This window comes from Lucilia cuprina, chromosome 2, assembly GCF_022045245.1.
Source record: "Lucilia cuprina isolate Lc7/37 chromosome 2, ASM2204524v1, whole genome shotgun sequence".
Lineage (NCBI taxonomy): Eukaryota > Metazoa > Arthropoda > Insecta > Diptera > Calliphoridae > Lucilia > Lucilia cuprina.
In genome coordinates, this window is record NC_060950.1 from 24,906,647 (window position 1) to 24,934,146 (window position 27,500).

At 32.7% G+C, this 27,500-nt stretch overlaps 3 protein-coding genes across 4 annotated transcripts in view; all 3 read right to left on the reverse strand.

Moving 5' to 3' along the window:
• LOC111687456 (CD109 antigen) overlaps positions 1-18,946 on the reverse strand; it is a 28,283-nt gene extending 9,337 nt beyond the window's left edge. The window contains exons 1-6 of the mRNA XM_046948489.1: positions 18,354-18,946; positions 1,469-1,646; positions 929-1,407; positions 534-864; positions 283-471; positions 122-216 (exon numbers count right to left, since the gene is read on the reverse strand). Coding sequence (XP_046804445.1) covers positions 122-216; positions 283-471; positions 534-864; positions 929-1,407; positions 1,469-1,646; positions 18,354-18,424 — 1,343 coding nt within the window. The 5' untranslated portion in view covers positions 18,425-18,946. The remainder of the gene's footprint in view (positions 1-121; positions 217-282; positions 472-533; positions 865-928; positions 1,408-1,468; positions 1,647-18,353) is intronic.
• A 2,814-nt stretch (positions 18,947-21,760) lies between these two features.
• On the reverse strand, positions 21,761-24,053 carry LOC111687448 (UDP-glycosyltransferase UGT5). Its single transcript, XM_023449890.2, has 4 exons — positions 23,046-24,053; positions 22,546-22,976; positions 22,252-22,468; positions 21,761-22,192 (listed from the first exon to the last, which is right to left on the reverse strand). The coding sequence occupies exons 1-4, from the start codon at positions 23,681-23,683 to the stop codon at positions 21,907-21,909; spliced, it is 1,572 nt and encodes a 523-aa protein (XP_023305658.2). The 5' UTR covers positions 23,684-24,053; the 3' UTR covers positions 21,761-21,906.
• Positions 24,054-26,475: 2,422 nt separating this feature from the next.
• Positions 26,476-27,500, reverse strand: part of LOC111687451 (CD109 antigen) — a 7,208-nt gene continuing 6,183 nt past the window's right edge. For both annotated transcript variants that reach the window (XM_046952091.1, XM_046952093.1), the window contains exon 8: positions 26,476-27,500. This exon is cut by the window's right edge and continues 168 nt beyond it. In XM_046952091.1, the coding sequence (XP_046808047.1) occupies positions 27,108-27,500 (393 nt within the window). In that variant the 3' untranslated portion in view covers positions 26,476-27,107.

The window sequence follows — 27,500 nt, forward strand, 5'->3', positions numbered from 1 at the left end:
TCTATCTATCTATCTATCTATCTATCTATCTATCTATCTATCTATCTATCTATCTATCTATCTATCTATCTATCTATCTATCTATCTATCTATCTATCTATCTACGATATTAACTACTTACTTGTCATTCAAAATCTTGGCGGTGATGAAATTTTTGCTATGCAAATGTTTACGTGGTACTTTGCCAATATCAGTTATAATACCTTGATAGTCTACCTGAAATTTAAATCAAATAAAAATTATAAAAAAGTGTAAAGCTTACTCTAAATGTTAAAAACTCACAATAACGGAATGATATTCATCCTTGTCTCCCACAGGAACTGTAAATTTCATTTTAACTTCTGAACGAGTATCTAAGGTATAAACTGTTTTATTATACATTTCGCTGCTACCATAAACATTCGTTAAATAGGCAGTCAAGTCGGGCTTAAAGTCCTTCATCATAGCACCATCATTACGCAAAACTTTAGCCTGCAAATTAAAATTGAACATAAGAACTGATACACTACTTCGGTATCTTAATAACCACTAACCGAAACTTCAAATGGCACACCAGGTATATAATTACTGGGCAATTTAGTTGCCTCTACACGATATGCATCCAAATGTACTGTTATAACAGTTGAAAAGTTCTGCACTGAACTGGTTGATGTTTCTTCTACCAAAGCATCTAACAGATATTCACGTTCATAGTCTTCTTTCAATTTTAATTCATCTCTAATGTCAAATTCAAAATAAGCACTACCATCAATGGGCACTACTTTGCGGGTAATTAAATCATTGACAAAAGGTTGCAAAGAACCAAAAAAGGTGGGATAAATAGAGAGAGTGGCTTCACCCACAATAGGTTTGCCAAAGGCATAACTAAGAAAATAATAAAATAAAATTTAAAATGAAATGGTACAAATGCCGTTAACAATTAACTTACTAAGCTTTAACTACAGCTCTAATTTTACCATCCTTATAGATCACATGCTTATCCGTATCGATATCCACTACAAATTTCGGCAATATATACTCTACCACTTCAAAAGTTCTTTTATAGGTTTCATCCATAACCTCAACTTCTACCGACCATTCGCCAAATTTAGGATAATCCGACAATTGCAGATCATTGGCATAAACACCACTTGTTAATTTGACATTTGTATATTTCCTTATAACATTATTACCACCATCTTTTATAGCTATATTAACATTTCCATAATTTAATGCTGGTTTTAAATTGGCATCCATTATTAGGACACGATAGTGCACTATATCTTGTGGTTTATAAATGGCCTTATCTGACTGCACCATAACCGTAAATTGTTTAGCATCAAAATTTAATTGAGTCTCATTGGTAAAGCGTATACCCGTCAGACCCTCAGCGGTAAGGTTATAACGGTCTCTCTTTAAGGACGGTATCTGTTGGAAGAATAACAATATTAATGATAAGTTTAATGTTAGACTTTGTCACAGAACTTACCTCAAAATGTACCATTTCAGTTGAATATGGTCTGACTTCGACCGTTTTAAAGTCGCTATAGGCACTGCCGATTATACCAACCTTTACTTTGGCCGGTTCGGGCGCTTTGTGTATGCTTACGGCTACATGATACTGTGTATTTGGCCTTATAGTATTGGGCGCAATAATGGAATATAAACTAAAAATAGAACAAAGTTCGTAGTTAAAGTTTTTGAATAATATTTCAAGATTTTATATTATGAAAAGTCCCCGCTCGGGGAATGTTTGTATGATGAATGTCCCTATATTGGTGTATTGAAATACTGGGAGATTGAGTTGCTACCAGTACCTCTAGTCAGATGGGATTATAAACTGGTGATAATCAAATGTATCCTCGTTCTTTCCTTAGAATGATTTGACACAGGGGCGAACCAGAGCATTACATAATCTAGTACTAATGGCGGCCAGTTACCACATAGCTGTGGTTTAAGCGCAAATTCGCGAGAAGGGGTACTTGGTTAAAAGATTGATACATGGTGAAATATAAAATTTCGGTAAAAGTTTGCGTCAAACCACAGGGCAAGGCTGTGGAATAATAAAATGTTGGATTTGACAATGAACGCAAAGACAATTGGGCATGCTTTGGTGTGCGGCATACGATCGGATACTTGTATCTGATGAATGAGATGGATTCTGAGTGGTATCTGTGGAGATGTCGGAATGACGTTTAAAGTAACATAGGTGTTGGTTGAGTCGTTGGCGGAGTTGTTAGATAAGTTTCTGCCAAACCACAGAGCAAGACTGTAGAATAATAAAATATTGGATTTGATCTAGCTGATAATGCAAAGATTTGGTATGCGTTGGTATGCAAGGTACCATCGGATACTTGTATCTGATAGACAAGATGGATTCTGAGTGGTGTGGGGATGTCGTAGAAGTTGGTTGAGACGTTGGCGGAGTTGTTTATACCTTAATCCTTAATCTATCGACGATTTTTCTTTATGGTTGAATATGTTGGAGTTTACTTAACGTATCACTGTTGGGCACTGAAATAAGTCTGGCTATTTAGATATGGATATGTGTTTTCGAACCACAAATTGCGTTCCTAGGTGCTGTTGTCAAAACAACAGAGCCATCTTTGTTGTGTTGAAGGTCACTTTAAGAGGTTTAGGAATGTACAGATCTGCGTGTAAGATACACAAAGGGGCGGTGGTGAATCGTCAATTGACATTCATATGGAAAATTATTTCAATACCAATGAGGCAATTTGAAATTTGGACCCAGTGGAACGAGCACTACATAAATTTTAAGAGTAATTACTTTAATCGTAATTCCATAATTTTTAAAATAAACTTTTATGAACTTGACTAGACAGCATATTTATGACTTTTTCTGAACAGTATTTCGGTGGGAGTCGTTTACATTCTATCGGCTAGTTCGACCCGGATAAAATCTAACATGGGCCTAGCCAATTATCAAAATAGGATATCCTCAACATATCATATTTTAAAATCGTGGCAATTTTTTAGCTGATTTATCCAAAAATTTGTTAGACAACAAGTGAAATAATATCGTTTCTAGATCCAGAATTAAACGTTTTTGAATTAAATAATTTAAAAATTTATGGATTTTTATAGTTTTATAAAGCCAATACATTCTTTTTATACCCTAAATATACGTAAGATTGTATATGTTGTTCCTTTCATTTGTAAATTCTGCAATATAATCTTTCAGAATCTCATAAGGCCTCTTGGAATAATGAAACGGTGGGTAGAACTACAAAAGGATCCTATGGGGTGACCATGTAGGAGCTAGACGAGAAGGTTGTACCTTTCGTTTATAATTTATTTAATATCTTTCAACTCTCTATATATTGTTATGGATTCTTGTATAATAGCGTTAAAGGGAAGGAAACTCGAAGTAGTTAACCTGACGAACGCAAAACCATTCATCGCAACTAAAGCTGAATTAAAAATATGAGTGAGAGAATCTTATAAGACCTCTTGGAAACGGTGGATAGAACCACAAAAGGCTCCTATGAGGTGACCCTGTACAAGCATAATGAGATATCTCCTGGAAGCGTCCCACTCTGAGGTTAGTATGATGTTATGTATTCATTGGGGACACATTCAAACGAATGTAGAGCATGTGTAGAGGGCAGTGACACTTTCTTTGAGACTGTTAAGCATTCCAAGAAGTATCTTGGAAGCGATGTTATTCTGAAAATAACATTCCTCACTAACACTGATTGGAAAATTCTTAGGAATTATGTATATTAAACTGAGTTTCGGAACTTTGAAAAATTTTACATTCAATGAACAATTTTGTTACGAAAAGGAGCATACAATAGGCTCGATAATGGCTTAGGTGTTCTTATTCAGATTTGACGTAGTATACATCCTTATATTAAAATAACTTATAGATGGCGAAGTCGATTTAGCGATATCAGTCTGTGTGTATGCTTAATAACAAATATTTTCTGAAGAATCGAGAAGATATCTGAAAAATCATCAAGATATTCTTAAACGGTTCATAGTTATAATAGTTGAACCTATGAGAACTATAAAAAAGTAAAGTTCTACATTATACTTGTGTTCCTTTATTGGCAAAAACTTTTAAAGTTAATTTCCCTATAAATCTCTAGAATTACATGCAATATAGTGTAGGTGTCGTTTCATAAATAGACGCTTTATAATAATCCATACTAAACATAAGGGGTTATAATTTTTCCGTTAATTCCCACACTTGTTTACAAAAATTTTAATTTATACCAAAAAACCAACAAGTGAAAGATGCAAAATCATGTTTTCGTGAAACAGAAGAAACTTAAATTATTTGTCGAAAATAATATTAAAATCCATACAAAACTGTAAATAAAATTAAAAAAAAAGACAAGTGTTTATTAAAACACAAAAAAATAATAGACAATGAAAATTTGTTAATCAAAAAACATTAATTGTATAACAGAAAAGTTGGTAAAAATAAACAATTTTTTTTGTGCAGAGTTACAAAGTCATAGGAACCGACAAAAGATTATAAGATGTATAGTATGTAGGTGAACAAGATACCAGTACAAACAATTTTAATGTGTAAACAAGTAAGAAATTATAGTCGGGCGAGTCCGACCATATAATACCCTACACCTGTTACAAAAATATAAAGTGATTTTAGTTTTCATAATGAAGCATTAAAGTTGAATTATACCTTGCCCCAGATATGCTTAAGACATTTAGTTAGATAGTTAGTTAGTTTGAAAGGAGGATGTACATATATACATCAAATCCGAAGAAATACACCTAGGCCACTATCGGGCCTGTTGTGCGTTCCTTAACCAGTGCCTCAGGTGGGAATCGAACCCACCACCAGACCGGTCTACCAGACTAGAACTCTAACCACTAACCTACCAGAAGGGGGCTTTGTTATAGAGGCTAGGGTCTAATGAGGCCCTATAATTATAAAGTTCATGAAGTTCATCAAGGCTTGGTTTTGCAACTTAAACTTAAAAGCCCTATTTGGCGGGTTCAGTTGTATGGGGTCTAGGTGAAAAAATGGACCGATATTAACCATTTTCAATAGGATTCGTCTACGGTTCCATAGAAAATCATGTGCCAAATTTTATTAAATTATCTTCAAAATTGCGAACACTAGTTTGATTACAAGGTTTACAAGCCCTATTCGGGGGTTCAGTTGTATGGGGGCTAAGCGAAATAATGGTCCCACGTTAATCATTTTCAATAGACTTCGTCTACGGTACTATAGATCATGTGTCAAATTTCATTATCTCAAAAATTGCGACCTATAGATTAATTACAAGGTTTACAAGCTCTATTCGGGGGTTCAGTTGTATGGGAACTGGGTGAAATAATGGACTGATGTTAATCATTTTCAATAGACTTCGTCCCTGGGACAATTAAAGTTTATGTACGAAATTTCATTAAATTATCTTCAAAATTGCGAACTGTGGTTTGATTACAAGGTTTACATGGACGGACGGACGACCCAGAAAACGTTTCTGAGTCGATTGGTATAGTTTAAGGTGGGTCTAGGAACAATATTATTGTGCGTTACAAACATCAGCACAATGGAAATATACTAAAGTGGTGTAGGGTATAAAAATTATTTTTTTTTTTAACTATTTTTTGTGTTTTTTTAACTCTATTGATAAAATCACGTTACAGTCGTAAGTGGAGGTTATTAAACTTTTTACTACAATGGCAAACGTTGAGGCAGATGACGAAGATGAAGCTCTTTAAAATGAAGATGATGATGATGCTGTAATAAAATATTAAATTACTCATTGTATTATTTTCGAGTTGGAAAAAAAAGGGTTTTACAATGCGGCCATAATTTGATATTTACTGTTTAGTACAACTTCATGAGGAAGTTGTTAGAAAGTAAAATTTATCATTTAAATTACCCACATATTTTCTTAAAGTGTAGACGTTTTAAAATGTTTTTATAAACTTAAATTTTTGAAACTTATTTTCTGCAAGTGTTAAATTTAAACAGTTTCTTAAACTGTTAATTTTTTTTTTAATACTCTTAATACCGGACTATTTGACATACAAACATAATTCTAATTTCTTTAAAAAAAAAAGTAGAAAAGTATATTTATTTAATTTGTCATAAATTTAAAACATTAATTTTCAGTTTCATTTAGTTTCTACTTTTGTTATTTAATTAATTATACTAGTCGGTTGTTAAAAATGATTTATGATTGTACTGTAACACAAATTTTCTTTTTACTACAAAAAAAAACACTTTAAAAAATGCTTAAAACCACATAATTAAATATGGTTAAAGTTTATGACAATTAAAACAAAAATATGTTTGTTGAACATTGTTTCAGAAAATAGAAATAGCAATTTAATTATTATATATTAGGGTGGAACTTGTGCTAACCCCATTCTGTTGTTGTTATTGTAACGAATTGGCTGCGAATGGAATGTTGCCTGGGAAAAACTTCAGTGTTGACAATCTAAGACCGATTGAAAATCGGATCAATCCGGAGTGGAGAATCAAATGACGTAGGCATGACAATTTTTATACCCTACACCACTATAGTGGGGAGGAACATTTGTGCTGATGTTTGTAACATACAAAAATATTCGTCCAATACCCATCTTAAAGTATACCGATCGATTTAGAATCATTTTTTGAGTCGATTAAGACATGTCCGTCCGTCTGTCCGGCTGGCTGGCTGTCCAAGGTACAGGCCGCAATTTTCAAGATAATTTGATGAAATTTGGACCAAGCTTGTTTTTTGGCACAGAGACGAAGTCTATTGAAATCGGTCCATTATTTCACCTAGCCCCCATACAATCGTACCTCCCGATTTGAACTTTTTATGCCATAATTACGTCAAATATTCTATTATCTCTCTAAAAATTGGGACAAATAAGTTTTATATAAGTATAAATGACACTGCATATTTTCGTAAGGATCGGCCCTTATTTGACCCTAGCCCCCATGCTAAAATTGACTTGTAACCATTTGTATCGCAATGAAACTCAACAAAACTAACTGTTATTTCAAAATATATCCTTTTCCCAAATTTACCGAGGATCGGCCCATATTTGACCTACTTAGAAATTTTAGTTTCGTGGTAGCTTCTTTTCTATTTCTGCTATGGGTGGTGGGCGACCTTCAAGAATGACATTTATGTGGTAAACTGAAACCGCGGTATTGATAGCGTCTCTATAAATGTCGTTAAAAGCTGCTGTTTAAGAACTCCGATCCGAGGGATCCTGCACATATTTTCGTATGTTCTCCTCGTATGCACGAAGGTCTTTCTTGACATGCCTCGGTGGAGCATCCAACTGTGTGATGTTATAGTTGGTATGACTCCTCCGGTAACATTAAAAAATGCTTAAAACCACATAATTAAATATGGTTAAAGTTTATGACAATTAAAACAAAAATATGTTTGTTGAACATTGTTTCAGAAAATAGAAATAGCAATTTAATTATTATATATTAGGGTGGAACTTGTGCTAACCCCATTCTGTTGTTGTTATTGTAACGAATTGGCTGCGAATGGAATGTTGCCTGGGAAAAACTTCAGTGTTGACAATCTAAGACCGATTGAAAATCGGATCAATCCGGAGTGGAGAATCAAATGACGTAGGCATGACAATTTTTATACCCTACACCACTATAGTGGGGAGGAACATTTGTGCTGATGTTTGTAACATACAAAAATATTCGTCCAATACCCATCTTAAAGTATACCGATCGATTTAGAATCATTTTTTGAGTCGATTAAGACATGTCCGTCCGTCTGTCCGGCTGGCTGGCTGTCCAAGGTACAGGCCGCAATTTTCAAGATAATTTGATGAAATTTGGACCAAGCTTGTTTTTTGGCACAGAGACGAAGTCTATTGAAATCGGTCCATTATTTCACCTAGCCCCCATACAATCGTACCTCCCGATTTGAACTTTTTATGCCATAATTACGTCAAATATTCTATTATCTCTCTAAAAATTGGGACAAATAAGTTTTATATAAGTATAAATGACACTGCATATTTTCGTAAGGATCGGCCCTTATTTGACCCTAGCCCCCATGCTAAAATTGACTTGTAACCATTTGTATCGCAATGAAACTCAACAAAACTAACTGTTATTTCAAAATATATCCTTTTCCCAAATTTACCGAGGATCGGCCCATATTTGACCTACTTAGAAATTTTAGTTTCGTGGTAGCTTCTTTTCTATTTCTGCTATGGTGGTGGGCGACCTTCAAGAATGACATTTATGTGGTAAACTGAAACCGCGGTATTGATAGCGTCTCTATAAATGTCGTTAAAAGCTGCTGTTTAAGAACTCCGATCCGAGGGATCCTGCACATATTTTCGTATGTTCTCCTCGTATGCACGAAGGTCTTTCTTGACATGCCTCGGTGGAGCATCCAACTGTGTGATGTTATAGTTGGTATGACTCCTCCGGTAACATTAAAAAATGCTTAAAACCACATAATTAAATATGGTTAAAGTTTATGACAATTAAAACAAAAATATGTTTGTTGAACATTGTTTCAGAAAATAGAAATAGCAATTTAATTATTATATATTAGGGTGGAACTTGTGCTAACCCCATTCTGTTGTTGTTATTGTAACGAATTGGCTGCGAATGGAATGTTGCCTGGGAAAAACTTCAGTGTTGACAATCTAAGACCGATTGAAAATCGGATCAATCCGGAGTGGAGAATCAAATGACGTAGGCATGACAATTTTTATACCCTACACCACTATAGTGGGGAGGAACATTTGTGCTGATGTTTGTAACATACAAAAATATTCGTCCAATACCCATCTTAAAGTATACCGATCGATTTAGAATCATTTTTTGAGTCGATTAAGACATGTCCGTCCGTCTGTCCGGCTGGCTGGCTGTCCAAGGTACAGGCCGCAATTTTCAAGATAATTTGATGAAATTTGGACCAAGCTTGTTTTTTGGCACAGAGACGAAGTCTATTGAAATCGGTCCATTATTTCACCTAGCCCCCATACAATCGTACCTCCCGATTTGAACTTTTTATGCCATAATTACGTCAAATATTCTATTATCTCTCTAAAAATTGGGACAAATAAGTTTTATATAAGTATAAATGACACTGCATATTTTCGTAAGGATCGGCCCTTATTTGACCCTAGCCCCCATGCTAAAATTGACTTGTAACCATTTGTATCGCAATGAAACTCAACAAAACTAACTGTTATTTCAAAATATATCCTTTTTCCAAATTTACCGAGGATCGGCCCATATTTGACCTACTTAGAAATTTTAGTTTCGTGGTAGGTTCTTTTCTATTTCTGCTATGGGTGGTGGGCGACCTTCAAGAATGACATTTATGTGGTAAACTGAAACCGCGGTATTGATAGCGTCTCTATAAATGTCGTTAAAAGCTGCTGTTTAAGAACTCCGATCCAAGGGATCCTGTACATATTTTCGTATGTTCTCCTCGTATGCATGAAGGTCCTTTCTGACATGCCTCGGTGGAGCATCCAACTGTGTGATGTTATAGTTGGTATGACTCCTCCGGTAACATCCCAGGAGGAACTGTTTAGTCAACAGGACATTATGTTCCTTGACTGGGATTACCTTCTTTTACTCATGTAGGTGTTGTTTAGAGGTTATTTACATGCAGCCCATTACAGTCCGTAGGACAGCAACAACTACAATATCCCAACTTGTAATTGTATTTGCTTTCTTAAGTAAATCAACCTTATAGCCGACAGGTTGGAATTTCGGATCACATAAAAAATTTTCAAAAAAATGTGTATTTGCGCTGTTGGGGTTTCAAACTTAAAGACACGATATCTCGAAAACCTGATGCGACTATGAATTTCTAATGAACGATTTGTTTATAAATAAGCTTTATTTTTAGCAAAGGGGAAATTAACATAAATTTTACTTGATCATATAAACAGTAATTTCTTTTTAGTCAGACTTTGTACTTTTGGGCGGGTTTCTTACTACTCAGTTAAACTAGGCTTAACTTGCTGTTAGATTAAACTCGGAATAAATTTTTTGGCGGAATTTAACCGATGATTGTGTTTTTCAGTTATAAATCTAGGATCAGTTAACTTTGTTACTATTGCCAACTTTTCAGTAAAAAACATAAACAATGAACAGCTGTTTTTTGCAAATATCTCTTTTGTAAAATGTAAAATTTTTGAAAAAAAAATATAAATAAACATTTAAAACAAAAATAATATCGATAAAAGAAATCAAAAAATTACTATTTACTTAAATTACTGAGTTTTTCTTCTACCAAATTCATTATTTTATTGTTTTTGTTGATTGTGTGTTCTCACTTATAACTTAGGTTTAATTGGCCAATTACACTCAGTTAATCATAGATAATAACCCAGGAAAAATTTTAGAACTTGTTCTAAAAACTACTAGTTCTAGAACGTGTGAAAACAGAACCACTTAAGATTCTTAAACAACAGCCTTGGAACTAGTAGTGTCGCCATTACTTCTGGAACCCGTTCCTTAGAATTTTGTTGTGGTTCTTAAATATTTCTGAATAGTTTTCAAGGAATTAGTTCTTTGAAACTAATTATACATTGCTACTTACTACACTAGTTCAATGGAACGCATACTAGTTCCGAAACAACTTCTTAGAATCAGTTGAAAAAAATTTCAAAAAATTTAAATTTTATAAACTTAATTTTATCGAAATAGAAAATTGGTCCTAATCTTAATAATTTCAAACAAAAGCGCTAAAAAAGAAATACTTATTTATACCTTCTCTAAAACTTCAAACAAACATCATTGATTAAATAACTAGTTCCAGAAGCTTTCCAAAGAACGAGTGTCGACTACATAACTCTTCCTCAGAACCAGTTCCGAAGGTGACAATTTTTAAACACAAATCATTGGTCTCAACGCCAAACTAGAACGAGTTCAGGCTAAAATTATGATTTCTAGAACTAGTTGTAGAGCTAATACAATTTTTCCTGGGAAGTAACTTTACTGATTACTGGAAAACACAAAACATATATTAAACATATACCAAAGAATGATGATAAACTTTTATCAGAAAACCCCGCCCTTAAATGTCTACAGCATTGAACTTGGACACATATATAGCGAGGAATAAAGATCTCTTCATCAATATCGGATCGTATATTGATCTTAACAGCATAAACGGCATAAAATCCTATTGAGATCCAAAATATAAATAATTTCGGAACGACTAAATTAATAGAAATCTTATCTTATTGTACAATTAATTAGTTATTCGAAATTGCCAATTAAAAAGTCATTAACCAACTTGAAAGTAAGCAAATAAGCGTCTCCCTAATTATTACCATATAAAGAGTACATCGGTACAATAAATGCTGTTCCATATTAGAATATTTTTATTTTCTCACAGAAATTAAAAGTGTTTCTTAGTGTTACAGACCTCGTTGCTTACCATCATAATCTACTTTTACAGTCATATATTTTTCAAACGATTTTTAATTGTATTTATATATACAATTCCATTAAAGTTATAAAGACTCTAGGTAGTTTTTCGATTTTATTTTTTTACCAGTGAATTAAAGTCTTTAGGTGCTTATTTTAGTTCCCAATTAGGTGTTTATAAATTTATTGTAGTTTTTTTTGTTTTGTTTTAAATTTGTTGTTTATTTTTTTATTACTATTTGACTTGGTTGCCTGCCACATATGGTCAAGTGATTGTGAGCGGTATGACCACATTCATTTTATTTTATTGCTAAAATAAAAATTGTTTTATTTTAACACTTGTAGTGGGTTAAATCACGTAAGTAGTATTATGATTACATTTAGTTGGTGTGATGTATTGTATGGGTTTTTCGATAATACTTGTTTTGTTTCTTTTTTAAGTCTGGATTAATGTTGGCCTAAATTCTGTTTGATCAGTGTAGTTATTTTCGTAGAATTTTCTTCGTAAACAAGTTTACTTAGATGGAGGAGTAGCTATGTCTCCATCTTTGCTAGCTGTGTAGTTGACAGAAAATTTAGAAATTTTACAATCAGCTTATATATTTTGATGTAATCAAGTTATATAAAGTTACACAAATACTTAAATGCAATATTTTTAATGAGTCATGATTGATCAGTGGACTCGATTCGGGTGAAAATCTACTTGAACCATTATAATTATATGATAAACATTGATTAAGGATTGCTCAACATAAATAAGAAGCAGAAGTGGTCTTGATTTTAATGTACGCTAATCGAGAAATTGGTGGTCAAAGGTCACAACGGGTCACAGGTAGTAATGTTAGGGAGAAATAATTTTTATCTCGAACTTTATCACTACTTGTATGTTTTAGAGATAATATAAGAGCAGGGTCAAATGTGAACCGGTTGTAATACAAGCATACAGATGGATGGATTCTCATAGAATGTAATAAGGATCCAAATTTTAACTCAATACATTTTTAGATTTACGACCACCTTCATTAACGTTGGGTATATAAAAAAATGGCTCTATATATGATAAGAACAGCAGTCGAGAGCTTTATGTGAACATCTGTGTTTCGGTCTATTTATCGGTGTTATTCTTTTAATCACAGGGTGAGCTAGAGAAGACTCACCATGATCCCTTTTTTCCAAAGAACACACAGGTGACAACTTTCGTACCTAAATCCTTCCACCGGCACATGTAACAGCACTTAAGCTATATACACTGTTGATGAGGTTTTGTAAATATTGAACAGCTGATCTATACAAAACCAACTACTGTATATAAATTGTTCAAACAAGATCACGATAGCAGTTTTCCCTTCGAGGGAAATGAAAATTTCAAGAGAACAAAATGTTCACTTCTATTGGCGATAGGGGTGAACATCTTCCGTTTACAACTAGGCAGATGGAATTGTCTCTGTGGATTTGGCAACATCACCTAGAGACGTAATCGAAAGACAGAAATGCGAATACATGATATTAAGAATATGGCAGTGGTAGTAAAGGAGTTTGGTGAGAGAAGTGCTTCTTGTCTATTGACAAAGATTCCCATGTTGTCGCGAATATATTTCACTCCAGCTGACATTGTTCCTTCCTGGAGAGAATGGTGTAGAGGTAACCTACCGGGCGAACATACCACCAGAAACCTTACGGATGGTTCTAAAATTAATTGCGGTGTTGGTTCTTGTGTATTCTGCGAAGAAGTTGTAAATATATCTCTCTATTTTCCCAACAACTATAGTGTTTTTCAGGCTGAAATATTTGCGATAATGTCAGCCTGTAAGGTATTACATGACCTCAATGTTCGCGCAATGTAGGAATTTTTGTCAATTATCAAGCGGCACTTCTCTCACTAGTTAGACAATGCAAGAAGGATATGTAAAGGCTGGGTCGTCTGTCTGACATTTGGGTTCCTGTGCATAGGGACTACTATGGTAATGGACAGGCAGATGAGCTTGCCAGAACAGAATCTGCTGTTGACATTTCTAACGCCGTTTCAGCAATATCCTAAGAATTTTTTCTTTAAAAGGCTGAAAATAGGTGAAACTGTCTAGACACATGTGAAGGGACCAAGTTATTGTGGCCTTCCTTCAATGAAAAATGCACATGGCACCTTATAAACAAAAATAGGCGGGACATATCAAGGCTGATAGCAATAACAACAGAACACTGGGTAATAGGCAGACGTGCAAGTCGGTTTGGGCTCCCTTTCAATGATCACTGTCGCGGTTTCAAAGACAGTGAAACAGTCTTCCATCTCCTCTGTGAATGCCCTGCTTTGGCCGTAAAAAGAAACCGTTTCTTTGGCAATTATTTCATATCTAACCTTGGTGAGATATCTGAGTCTATGATCAATGATTTCTAATAGCAACAGGCTAACACTATAAATACTACATCTGACGAGTGGAGTGTACGTAAACCAACCAAGCCTCGCTGCTAGCATATATGGCCATTATATGCGTATCTAAAGGTAAGAAGTGCAATTTAGTGTTTAGAGCTTTTGATCTCTTAACTTTGTATAGCTGATCTACAACAAATTTCTTCTTAATTAAAGTCCAAAATGCAAGAGATCCTAACTCTACAATGTTAAGAGATCAGAAGCTCTAAACACTAAATTGCACTTCTTACCTTTAGATAAGAATAAAATAATATAATAAATATAAAAGAATAGAAGAATAGTTCGCACTATAGATGTATACATATGTATATTGCTTTGGTTTACTCCTAGGTCGCTGTCTAAGAAGACTCCTATAGTGTTTAAATTTAAGAGATATTTCTATAACTTTGACAACCTCATGTAAAGTTCTGAGGGGAATCTGTTGTGTTTTCGATAACAGCATCACGTACACCCTAAAGAAAACGGGATAACTTGATAGAGATAGAGAACATATAATAACGTTCTCTGACTCGACATCAGGTCAAATTATTCCAAAGAAAGGCCGATAATACAGTTGACAATATTAGTTTATAATCCCTAAGATCGAGGATGTTCATTAAGGTAAAATGATTAGATTATCATCTATCAACAAATTTTGCTTAATATTATCTTAAAAATAAGATATAAAATATTAAAATCGGATGTAAATTTTATATATTTTCATAGACCATTTCTTAAACAAAAATGAAAGCATATGAAACATTTAAAAACGCTAAATCAGCAGCACTAGCTTCAAAACTTAGAAAATAAATGTATTGTTAAACATTTAAAAGACCAGAAATTTATAAATAAATTATTCTTGGAATCCGTAATTAGTTAGAATCTCAATAAATATTTATTTTGACTCACAAATGTCTGTGTTTTACTTTCGTCGTTATGTAGAATAATTGCATTTAATTGAAATTGTAAAACAATACAAGTTAATGTGGATTACTAATTTTAAAATCAAATAAAAAAAAAACTAAAATAAACAAATACATACATATACGTATGTATGTAGTTAATTTCAAAGTAAATAAATAACTATTTATTTACATTAAGCTATTGACTTAAAAAGAAACACTCACTCATTCGTTAAAAAAACGCTAATAACAATAAAAAAAACCGACAAGTCAAGGTAAACTAAAGGAAATACATAATATTGAGCAAAAAAAAAAAACGAATAAAAATCAACGAATCAATGCGTAGGTTTCAAAATGCTATGCTTTAATATTTTTATATAAAAACAGAACTATAAATAAAATATATAGAAAAAAAAGAACAGAATAAGAAAAAATTTTAATAAAAACCAACAAAATGGCAAGAAAAAAAAAACGAGAAGCTGACAAGACAAGTAGTGGCAGTTATTTGAGTTACAAAAAAAATGGTTTTTGTAGAAATAAAGTTAAAAAAGAATTCAACAAACAATTGTTCATAGAAAGACAATAAAGAATTATAATGTCTTTAAGAAAAAAACCATAACAAATCCAGTGTATAGCACTTAACTCACTGACTGATGGACAGACGTGCTGCTGACAGTTTAGTTTCATTGTTTAAAAGCACACGCATCAAATTGATGCACAATGGGAATGTTGGCAACGAAAATGTCTGTAATATACAATTTTAAAACATGGTCCCATATATATTCATTTTCCCATTCAAATTGGTTACATTATTTTCTGAAATATATGTGCGATTCCAATCTTTATCAGCAGCTACGTTTAAGCCGGTTTAGCTTTTGAGCCGAAAGAAGTCGGCGGCGGCGCGGCTTGCAAAATATTACAGGCGGCCAGCCGCAGCCATTTTAAGCGTCTCGGCTTGTATCTCTGCTACATACAGGTTTCGGACTGAGACAAGACAAGGCTATTGGATAGGTCCCTTCGGGATGCACGAACTGACTATGGTTTAAAGTCAAATTTGCGTTTAAAAGACTAATGTACAGAAAAGTGTATAATTCGGAATTTCGGTGCTGTTGCCGAAGTCAATAGATACCCCACTGAGAAGTGATTGAGCTAAGCGTTGGAAAAGAATTGAAGTTAAGTTGATGTTCCGTTCAGCATGAATTAACGGAGAATGTTCTTTATACTTCGTGTGTAGGATATTGTTCTCTATGAGAGGGTCGAATGAATGGGAAGTTTGCTGGATTGACTGGCGATGGATATAAAGTATTTTACACAAATTATAATATTGTCCATACCAGATTTACCACGGTCTGTTGTATGTGAGAAACAACAAAGCCCTCAGCTTTTCTCATTGATTTGTGTTTTGATCCACCGAATACATCTTTGGGCGCTGTTGCCTACTCAAGAGAAGTCATTTCAGCTGCTTGGTTCAAAACGGAAGTGATTTATTTTATAAAAAGGCAGGCGGTGATTACTTGAGCAAAATGCTTGTACATAGACCGGCAGAGCGATGTACAAAACCTACCTACCACCTGCGCGTAAGAAACATCAAGAGACGGTGGTAAGTCGTCAATGAAGAATACCGTGAAATAAATTTTTCAAGGTAAGTGTTCAAGTTAAGCACTTCAATATCTATCACCCATGCCAAATGAACGCTAAACTTCCTAAAATGTTATTATGTCTCACGTTCTAAAAGTTCGATCCATAATTAATCCAAGAGTCCATAGTCAAATATAACACGCATCATTGTTATATACTATATATACTACTTTAGTGGGAAGGGTATTTTGCGTTTGTGCTGATGTTTGTAACTCCTAAAAATATTGCTACTACATCCACCTTAAAGTATACCAAGCAGTTTAGAATCACTTTCTGAGTCGATTTTGCTATGTCCGTCTATCTGTCTGTGTTATGTAAACCATGTAATTTTATGAAATTTTGCACATATTCCAAGACCCATTAACATTACTGTAGAATATCGGTTGGTTGACTATGTCTGATTTTACATTCATACTTCTTATATCTTGCACCATTTAAGTGGGGAGGGTATATTGAGATTGTGCTGATGTTTATAACGCACAATTATATTTGTCCACCTTAAAGTATACCAATCGGATCAGAATCATTTCTCTGAGTCGATTGAGCTATATCCATTTGTCCATGTAAACCTTATAATCAAACTACAGGTCACAATAATTCAATGAAATTCGGTTCATGATCTTCTATTGGTACGAAGCTTATTGAAAAATGTTTAGGATCGATCCATTATTTCACCTAGCTCAATTCAACTGAACCCCCGAATAGGGCTTGTAAACCTTGTAATCAAACTACTGGTCGCAATTTTGAAGATAATTCTATTCGCACATTATCTTTTATGGTACTGAAGACGAAGCCTATTGAAAATGGTTAACGTCGGTGTATTATTTCACCTAGCCCTATACAACTGAACCCGACGAATAGAGCATGTAAACATTTGTAATCAAACTACAGGTCGCAATTTTGATGATAATTCAATGAAAATTTGCATATAATCTTGTATGATACTGTAGAGCAATTGAAAATGGTTAACATCGGTCCATTATTTCAGCTAGCTCCCATACAACGGAACCCGCCGAATAGGACTTTTAAGTTCATAATTATGTTTAGTATACTCGACAAAAAGCTGCAAAACCAAGTTCTATACTTGCTTTGATGACCCTCATGAACTCTATAATTATAGGGCCTCATTTTACTCTAGCGTCTATAAAAAGCCAGCTTCAAAATTTGACTTAAATGTTCACAGTTTTATTCAACAATAAATGCCTTAAGTATATCTGAGCTAAGGAGCAATTCAATTTAAAAGCTTTATTATGAAAACAAAATCAAATCAAGGTGTAGGGTATTATATGGTCGGCATCACCTAAATATTACTTTTTACTTGTTTTTATTCAGTTTCGATTGGTGTAATAAAACCAGAAATGTAAGTTAATAGATGTAAATTAAATATTAATTGATAACTTTATGTTTTCAACCCATAGTGTCTAATGTTGTTTTCCTCAATCAAAGTTTTAATAAAAATTTAAAAATCAGATTATGAAATTAATTTCTATTATTTTAAAATATTTTTTAAATCCCCCACTGTGTAATATGAATAAAAAGTACTAATATAATGTAAGTACGGGTCTTAAGTCTTTTGTTTTGTTATTATTGTTTATGCTTCCTCCAACAAAGAGAGAATGACGTTGTTATGAGAAAATGTAAACAAAGTATGTGTTTTGAGTTTTTAATATATAAAATAGTTTCTTTGCAGCGACAATTCAGTTTGTTTCTTAAGTTTTTTGTTTTTCGTTTTGTTTCTTTTTTTTGCAAAAAAAAAACGAAAAGGGGTTTTTATACACTTATATGAAGGTATTTGTTTATAATTTTAGTTTATTTAACAACATCAAATGTTTCATTATAATTTTGTCCATATAAACTGGATTTTGTTTTTCAGTTTCTACTTTATTATTGTATTTCAATCATTACGCTTATGAGATCATTTCGCCGTTAAAAAAAACGAAACTCATACAAATACATACATACAACTACATAACATCATATAGAGAAGTACAAAAGTAGTGAAAATAAGAAATGTTTAAAAAAAATTTAAATAAATTATACAAACCCTTGAGCAGAATTTAAATGCACCAGTAGTGTTGACAATATTAAGCACTTTAAATATAACATTTTAAACATTTTATTATTGTTAAAATTATTGATGTTATTGTTGCTGTTGTTAAATATATAATTTATTTTACGCTCTTGTTAACATTTGGTTTGTTTTTTGTTATAACCACGCAAACTTTTGACAAAATATTTCTTAGTTTTATAAAAAAAAAATATTTATGAAATCACTTTTAAAGTTTTTTTAACAAATTTAAAAAGAATTTACAAAATATGGGTAATAATCAACAAAATTTTTTATGCACAAATGTGGCTATAAGTTATTTTTATTAAAATTATATTGAACTTTTTGTGTGGGCCGTTTATTTTTTTCTGTTGGCATGTATTTTTTTAACATTTATTTTAGTTTTAAATGCTTTAGATCTTTATGTTTTAGTTAACTATATACCGCGTATTTATTACGTTTTTTTTTTCTTTTCTTTTTTTATTTTTGCTTTATTTCTTATTTCTCAATTATGCGCGTTTTTAGGTCGACATCATTTTAAACTTTTTAATTTTTCCGTTTTTAGTTGTTCACCGTCGCAGTATCGAATTATAACTAAATTGTTTGTTTAATTTTTGGGTTTACATTTCAGGAGAGTATTTTAACTTAATGTTTATCTTTAAAGTTGACTTAAAGCTTTCTACAAAAAGCTTAACTTAAATTGAAATTGAGAGAAATGACAGGTTGTTGAATTAGCTTATATTTAAAAGTAAAGAGTAGTTGACTGTTTTAATCACAGTCTTGAGATCAGATGGTAAAAAATAATTGTTGTTATATTAATCTTAGTTTGAAAATAATGACAATTGACAGTTTAGCATAGACTCTTAAGATCAGTTATAAACAGTTTTTGATTGGTCAGTAGTATTAATATATTTTAAACCGATCTGAATTTTTTCTAAATAAGTGACCTCAGTCTATCTAAAATCTGGTTTCAGTAGGAGTGTTCTTCCCGAATACTTTTATAAAAAAAGCCCATAAAAGGCAAAAGTGTAAGATTTGTAAGAAACTGATTTCAGAATAATATGATATAGGATCATACTTGCGATGTACAATTCGAATAGATTCACCAGAATGATGAGTGAGTCTATTTCTAATCCTTATATTCCGAAATCAAGATGAAGTGGGGCTTACGATTAAAGCTTTAAATGAAATTGACATAGAAGTAACACATTATCTATCCTATCTATCTATCTATCTATCTATCTATCTATCTATCTATCTATCTATCTATCTATCTATCTATCTATCTATCTATCTATCTATCTATCTATCTATCTATCTATCTATCTATCTATCTATCTATCTATCTATCTATCTATCTATCTATCTATCTATCTATCTATCTATCTATCTATCTATCTATCTATCTATCTATCTATCTATCTATCTATCTATCTATCTATCTATCTATCTATCTATCGATCGTTTTTGTTTGGACTTATTTAAAGTAGTATTGTTAGGTTCCTTCTTCAAAAGGCTTGAAATATATGAAAAAATCTAAATGTAAAAGGGTCGTGGCTAATGTGGCCTTCTGTCAATAGGGAACATTCTATGCAGCTTATAACCCTAAACAGGTGAGAAATATCGTGGTGACTGGCATCTATAACTAGATAGTTGGACTTCCCTCAAACTAGCAGCTGCAATGAGAGGGATACAGAGAATGCGGTCTTCCACTTTTTATGTGTTGCCGTTTCCCCCGGGGGCATGTTTCCATGATGAAATCTCCATCATGGTGTATTGCAATCCCCGGGTAAAGGGGTGCTACCAATACCTCTAGTCTGCCGGGACTATAAACTGGTGATGTCAAATGTATCCTTGGCTTCGCCTCGGAATGATTTGGCATGAGGTCTAACCTGAGCACCATATAATCTAGCACTACGGGTGGCCAGTTGCCCACAGGGCTATGTCCTGGTTGGTCAGTTGGTTGAGGTTCCTTCGGGATCCACGTAACCACGCTGTGGTTTAATACCCAAAATCGCGGGGAGAGAATGTTGGTTTAATGACTTATGTATCCTATACCTAATGGGTTGGATAAATCTCTCTTCGAACAGGTCTGTGTACAAAGCAGCATATGCTGGATTCCTAAACCCGATCGGTATCTCTTATTCAATGGTTGCCTGTCATCCCGTAGATCGATCTTTATGATCATGGAAATGGAACTGATGCTAAAATTGGTGAAAGATCGGGAAAGTCTCCATATTTTGGAGATTAGTACTGATTTAGTATACCCTTTTACGCTTCGGGGAAGTTCTTCGGTGTTGTTGCCATCTCAACAGCATATATTGATACATGCTGCGCGACTATTTATCGGGGCAATTAATTGACTTTGGAAATTCCTATTTCCTTTGTAACATTGATCGGTTCATAAAAGAGGGATCCTGATCCATTTTGTTAGGTATTTCGGACTACCAAATATGTCTCTAGGTGCTGTTGCCAAAACAGCAGAGCCATCTCAGTAGTATGTTTGCGCGGGCTTTAAGAGGTTATGGAATGCACTGGAATGGATCATTAGGTGATGGATATTACATTTTGAATAATGCAATTCTTTAATAACATCATTAAGGGTGGTCACTTCCGCTTTGTCGGAAGATTGATTTCACTTGATATTGGGACTTGTCACCCCTTCTATTGACTTTAGACTAGTGATTGTTTTTTCCTTGTCGGGGTACGCGGATTTAATCCTATGCTGCCTGTCATTCCGCAACGGGGCTGCTATGGCAAGAGATTAGATAGCTCGATTACTTCAACAAAGTGCTTGTACACATCCATGTGCAAAAAATTGCTACCTGAGTTCTTCATTGAGGAATTCAGGGGCGCATGGTAGGCGGTCTCTAGTCTATCCAGTGGATAAAAAAGACCACCGTGAAATAAGGTCGTCAAGCCGTAACTGTCAGAAGGAATAAATTTCTAGGATGATACACTATACCCAGCCATAGTGAACTGAGTCCAAACTCAACGACTTTTGTAAAGATTTCACTGCTACGTACTGGAAATAATACATCATCATTCCTACGACTTAACAGATTTTTATCTATATTGTTTTGTTGACAAATCTATGGAGTTGTCAAACCTAGGACTAGACTACTTTGATAAATCCTTTGATCAGCTTATTATCTTATCTATGCACTTGTCTAGTTAATTTTTGGACTAATATTTTGACTGATCCACTAACTACTAAATGGGATAAACGATTAGACATCATATGGACTATCTGATTGATTACTATTAAAGTAGTAAAGTTTTTGAACTAGTCTAGGTACTAATTTATCAGAATTAACATTATTTTATTAGAAAATTTAAAGAAATAAAAAGTTTATTAAAACACTTATTAATTTTTTTTCCAAATTTAGTTAATAAGTTTATTAATATAAAATTATATAAAATTTTATTAAAAATTACATTTACCTGAGTATTATACATTTATATGTAAAAATTGTTGACCAATTAATATGAAGGCACAAACAGTCGTATTGTCATGTTCCAATACTAAATTTAAATTTTTATAAATAATCTAATTTTGTTTAACTTTAACATATTTAACATTAACAGGTCTATGCAAAATTAAACGCAATAAACGTTTTGTTATAAAAATAAATACAAATAAAACTGCTAATAATAAAGCAATCACATCCAATGAATAGTAAACAAACCAATTTAAATCAACAGCATATGAGTGTAAAACCTCTTCACTGACTTTGTGTTCTAATAAATGTTCAACCCACCAGGTGGCTGTGTCAAGAGGTTGTGATTCACGTTGGCGAAACACTTGAGATATTTCCAAAGCTTTGGTGGCATAGCTGGTTAATGTTCTAAACTTATTATTTGCTTTTAAACAAAACTTATAATTTCCACTTACTTGGGATGTCGTAGTTGTGTTAGTTCTTCATTAAGTATTTTCTCTTTAATATCATTAAAATTAATAATGCGTCCAATTTTTCGATTTTCCACAGCAAAACCATTAACAAATTGATCACCGTATATAGGAGTTATAAGCATTGGTTTGCCACAATACACAGCCTCTGAGGTACTTAAGAGACCACCATGTCCCCAGAATAGCGTTACTTTTGGATGACCTATTAAAACAAGGCATATGAATGAAAAGAAGTCATATGAATATTATTTAGATCAACAACTTTATAAAAATACTTACATATCAACGATAATTGAGGAGCCCACTTTATAAATAAAAACTTATCACTTTTAATAGGAGTTTCATTAGATTCCCATTTCCATATAACATTTATATCGAGTCTTGTTAAAATATTTAAAATTGCCTTCAATTTGTCAGCATCCAAAGTTGATCCCTTAATCATAGAACCCCAACTTATAAATAGAACATCTCCTTTTGAATTTTCTAAAAACGAATCAACTTCCTTGGGTAAAACTTTATTTATTTCCTCATCTTTAATGTGTATGCCACCGATTTCAACAAATTGTTGTGTAGTTGGTCTAATACCCATCAAGGAATAATGTTGATTTCCAAATATTAAACGGGTATTTTGTTTAGCAATCTGAGCTACATCAATATCAATATTTAGATAATGTTTAATCAATTTGTTATCGTGGTAATTGGTATAGTAACTAGAAATATTAGGAATACATTTCATTATTAGTTTGTTAATAGATTTTGTAATAAATGTACCCACTTACCGATAGAGTAGAGATAAGGCTTTTGCTTGCACAAAATTCATTAAACGTTCATTAAAGTTGAGGGGAGTACGAAAACCCACAAATTCTGATTGCACATATGAAGGTGTATCGGGCATTAGTATACGATCATAATACCAGGGCATTAGAAGACAACTGCTCAGGGCCACAACTGGGGTTTTCATTAAATAAGGCAATGCTAATTGACAGTCAGAGTTAAAATATTCGGTGATAACTAGATCATAGGGCTGTTTCTTATGACGTTTTAATACTTCCTCTATGTGTCCACTTTCATAGAGACGTTTACATGACTCTTGACCCTCATCATGTAAAGCAATGTATTCATCAAATAAACCTTTCCAAGTTCTCTCTTTCATCTCATCCAAAGGCACCACATTTACCACTTCCATGCCTTTCAGCAATAATTCTTCATAATTTCCCTTGGGCAGTGTGGTAGCTTTTATATAGGTAATCACTGTAATATTATGACCTCTCTCCGACAAATTATGCAATAAGGGATAGAAGACTTTGAAATGACTGTAGCCGAAATGTGGAAATATTCCCAGAATACGTTTTGTTTCCACTTGCATCAGCAGAACACATATTGTGGCAAAGTAGTAGAAGAACTTTAATAAATTCATTATCACTAGTGTGTACGACAACTATCGCTAACCGTATCAGTAACAGAACTATCTGTCTAGTCTGAACGTTCTAAAGAAGAGTATACTACTAAACACTACCGTCTACTATACATTTGATTAAAACTAAACATGCGGCGCGGGGTGACAGATAGTATTTCATATGAAAACTACGTAGACCTTAATCAATTGTGTGATCATTTTAATATTTTTTTATTAATTAAATTAAGTGACAAATTTTGTGTAACCAACATTGTCACTCTCAAGTACAGTATTAAAATTTTTGTTAAGAGAAACTAACTATAACAATTGTTTACATTGTAATTTAATAAATTTTTATTTTTTTCTTTACATTTGTATTGAACTGATAACATTTTTCCTTAATTTGTTTTGAATAAATCTAATAAACAATAATATTATTGTTTTCGTTTACAAAATGACATTTTACCGCAATAACATAGCGTTGCCATATTTATAATTTTTAGATTACACTGAAAAAGTGGTTAATACAAAATCATAGGGTATGTTCAGTGTTTCAAAAGAATTGTTTGATTTTATACAGCAAATAATTAGGGTTCTATAAATCGTCTTTCGAATAATCGACTTTTTGTCGAAAAAAGTCGAAAAGTCGAAGTCGACTATTTTGTTCCAAAAAAGTCGATAACTCGACTATCGTCTATGAAAAAAGTCGAAAAGTCGACTATGTAAATAAAAGTCGAAAAAAGTCGGAAAAAGTCAAAAAGTCGAAGAAAGTAGAAAAAAGTCGAAAAAAGTCGGAAAAAATCGAAAGAAGTCGAAAAAAATCGGAAAAGGTCGAAAAAAACAGAAAATTGCAACAAATAGAAAAAATATAAATAAAATTTTTTATTAATAATAATAAATATAATAATAATAATAAAAATAATAATATAATGTTAAATGGCAACATTATAAATTTACGCTTCTGGCAACTTTATAGTCGAAAAGTCGGAAAAAGTCGAAAATAGTCGAAAAAAGTTGAAAAATCGGAAAAAGTCGAAAATAGTCGAAAAGCCGATAAGTCGATAAGTCAGAAAGTCGATAAGTCGGAAAGTCGATAAGTCCGAAGGTCGATAAGTCGGAAAGTCGATAAGGCGGAAAAAGTCGAAAAGTCGACTATTTATAAAATATTAAAAGTCGAAAAGTCGACTTTTAATTAAATGAAAAAAGTCGAAAAATCGACTTTTAACTAAATGCAAAAAGTCGAAAAGTCGACTTTTCATAAAAAGAAAAAGTCAAAAATTCGGCTTTTCATAAAATGCAAAAGGTCGAAAAGTCGACTTTTCGTTTCAACTATAGAACAACTGATACAACTAATAGAAATAAAATATTCAAAAATTGTAAAGTGCGGTTTTTAGGGGAGCAAAGCTCCCCTATGTATGACTACAAAATACTTTAGCAACATGCATCGGTAAACTTAAATGTATGTTTTTTAATAGAATGGAACTATATAAGTCTTTCGATAGACAGCCGTTTGATGTGACAGATGATTTCATATGAAAATCTGATAGATGTTATCAAACTAGTCTAGCCTATATTTTAGTAGTCTTTAGTCTAATTTATGATCCAGTAAATATTTTAGCTTCTAGTCTATATAAATTTTAATATAGTCAATAATATAGTCAAGTCTATACCCTAGTCTATAGTTAATGATATGTTCTAGTTACTCCTATAGTCCTCTCTGTGGTCTATTCTATAGTTTAGTATATTGTCTAGATTTCGTCATAATTTCTAGAACACTTTCTGCAACATTATTGTGAGTCTGAGAACTATTTAACAGGAAACAAAGGCAGCTGAATGATTTCAAAATATGGCGATTTCTTCAAAATATATTAAGTCAATTATAATTTAGATAATAATTCATAATTATTTCATATCTTAACAATTTCAAGCAAATATTGCTAAAAAGAACTGCTAGAAATAATGAACCTTCTTGTATTTGGAAATATTCCTATGACTAGCTTTGAGGCTGATAAATTCAAAGAAAACACATAAGAAGTTATAGTCGGGCCGGGCCGACCATATAATACCCTACACCTGTATACGAATAAAATGTTATTTAGTTTTCATAATAAAGCATTTAAGTTGAATTGTACCTTGCCTCAGATATACTAAAGCCATTTATAGTTTAACAAAACTGTGGATATTTCAGGAAAATTTTGATGGTGGCTCTATTCGGGGGTTTAGTTGTATGGAGGCTAGGTGAAATAATGGACCGTTGTTAATCATTTTCAATAGGCTTCGTCTAAGGTATAATAGAAGATCATGTGGCAAATTTAATTGAATGATCTCCAAAACTGCGACCTGTAGTTTGATTACAATTTTTACAAGCCCTATTCGGGGGTATAGTTGCTTGGGAGCTAGGTGAAATTATTGACCGATCTTAATCATTTTCAATAGGAAAGATTTATTAACTGTAAACTTCTTTTCTGTATGGAAAAAATCATTGTCTTATAGGCTCCATATATGGAGGCTAGGGTCAAATATTGACTGATATCTGTAATACTTCCCAACATAATTTACAGGTATATATAACCGACTTCTGCAAAATTTTATAGCGATTGCAACATAAACAACATATTTTTTAATGTTTTGACTATTTCCCGGGAGTTACTTGTACGTAAGCTAAGTGAAATCATGAACCGTTTTGCCCATTATTAACACAAAACAATATTTGTCATCAATAAGCATCTTTAGAGAATTTCATCACTCTAGCTCATAACGTTCGGAACCTATCCGGTTTTCAACAAAAAGACTGACTTACAGACATCGCTAGATGATCTTAAAATCTTATAAAAAAAAGTATTTATTACACTATTAAATTTCAGATTTATACAAATTATATTAAGATATACACAAAAAAATATTTTTTTTAAACAGAGAATTTAGACGTAACCGCCTCAACATTCTTTATAACACAAAAATTTGTCTCGGCAAAAAAGACGTAAGCGACTAAAAAATCGGATATAGCGGCAATATAAAATCGAAACAAACTGCATCCCATATTTTAGATGTAATAGTATTTATTAACGGAGTTTTGGAGTAATGCTTTGTCCTACTTCGAAGATAATTAAAAAAAATGCTCTCCTGTAAAATTTTGTTTTTGTCGGTTACGTCTTTTGTGCGAAAAAAGCTCGATATCATACCGATTTTAATCATAGTATAGTTTGATCAAACATAAACAAACGGAGGGATATGATATAGTAAAAATTTTTACAAACATAAACATCAACCGAATATAGGCGTTTTCAGATCCTCAAGTACTACGATTGAATTATAATAATTTCTTTGTTTGATATTTTTATTTAATGATGCATAAAGTTGAATAAATGTAATCATATACATATTACATATCGTATTATATATATGTTATGAACTTTATTGCAAAAATCGAATTAAAATTTTTAAATTATTTTTCTGCTTTAATTTCACAGACTTTGCAACATTCACCTTCTTCGCAAATATCGCACAATGATGACTTAACTTCATAGTAGACAGTGGACCGTTGATCAGCATTATAGTAATCATACATGATGATAGCTGCTGGCTTTTGTTTGGCTACGGCATGGCTCTTTTCGGCATTAACTTTGAAACACACCTCTTCACCAGCTGTAAGGTAATCAAAGTAGACAATAATAGCTGTATCGTCCATCTTAGTTTCAACTCGTTGTACATGTTTGATTTGACGTATTTTATTGAATTTATCTGTATCGGCGGTAAAACCAGATGGTAAATATATTTCCATAATGACCATATTAGATTCCTTGATCACACTTTCTGACCCGACATTAAAATCGGCGCA

Excerpts from the sequence above, each read along its gene's own strand:
- LOC111687448 (XM_023449890.2), bottom strand. The coding sequence starts at position 23,683 with ATGAATTTATTAAAGTTCTTCTACTACTTTGCCACAATATGTGTTCTG. Across the intron at positions 22,469-22,545 it reads TCCTCAATTATCGTTGATAT|GTCATCCAAAAGTAACGCTA; the intron begins GTAAGTATTTTT and ends TTGTTTTAATAG. Across the intron at positions 22,193-22,251 it reads ACACAACTACGACATCCCAA|CTATGCCACCAAAGCTTTGG; the intron begins GTAAGTGGAAAT and ends AACATTAACCAG.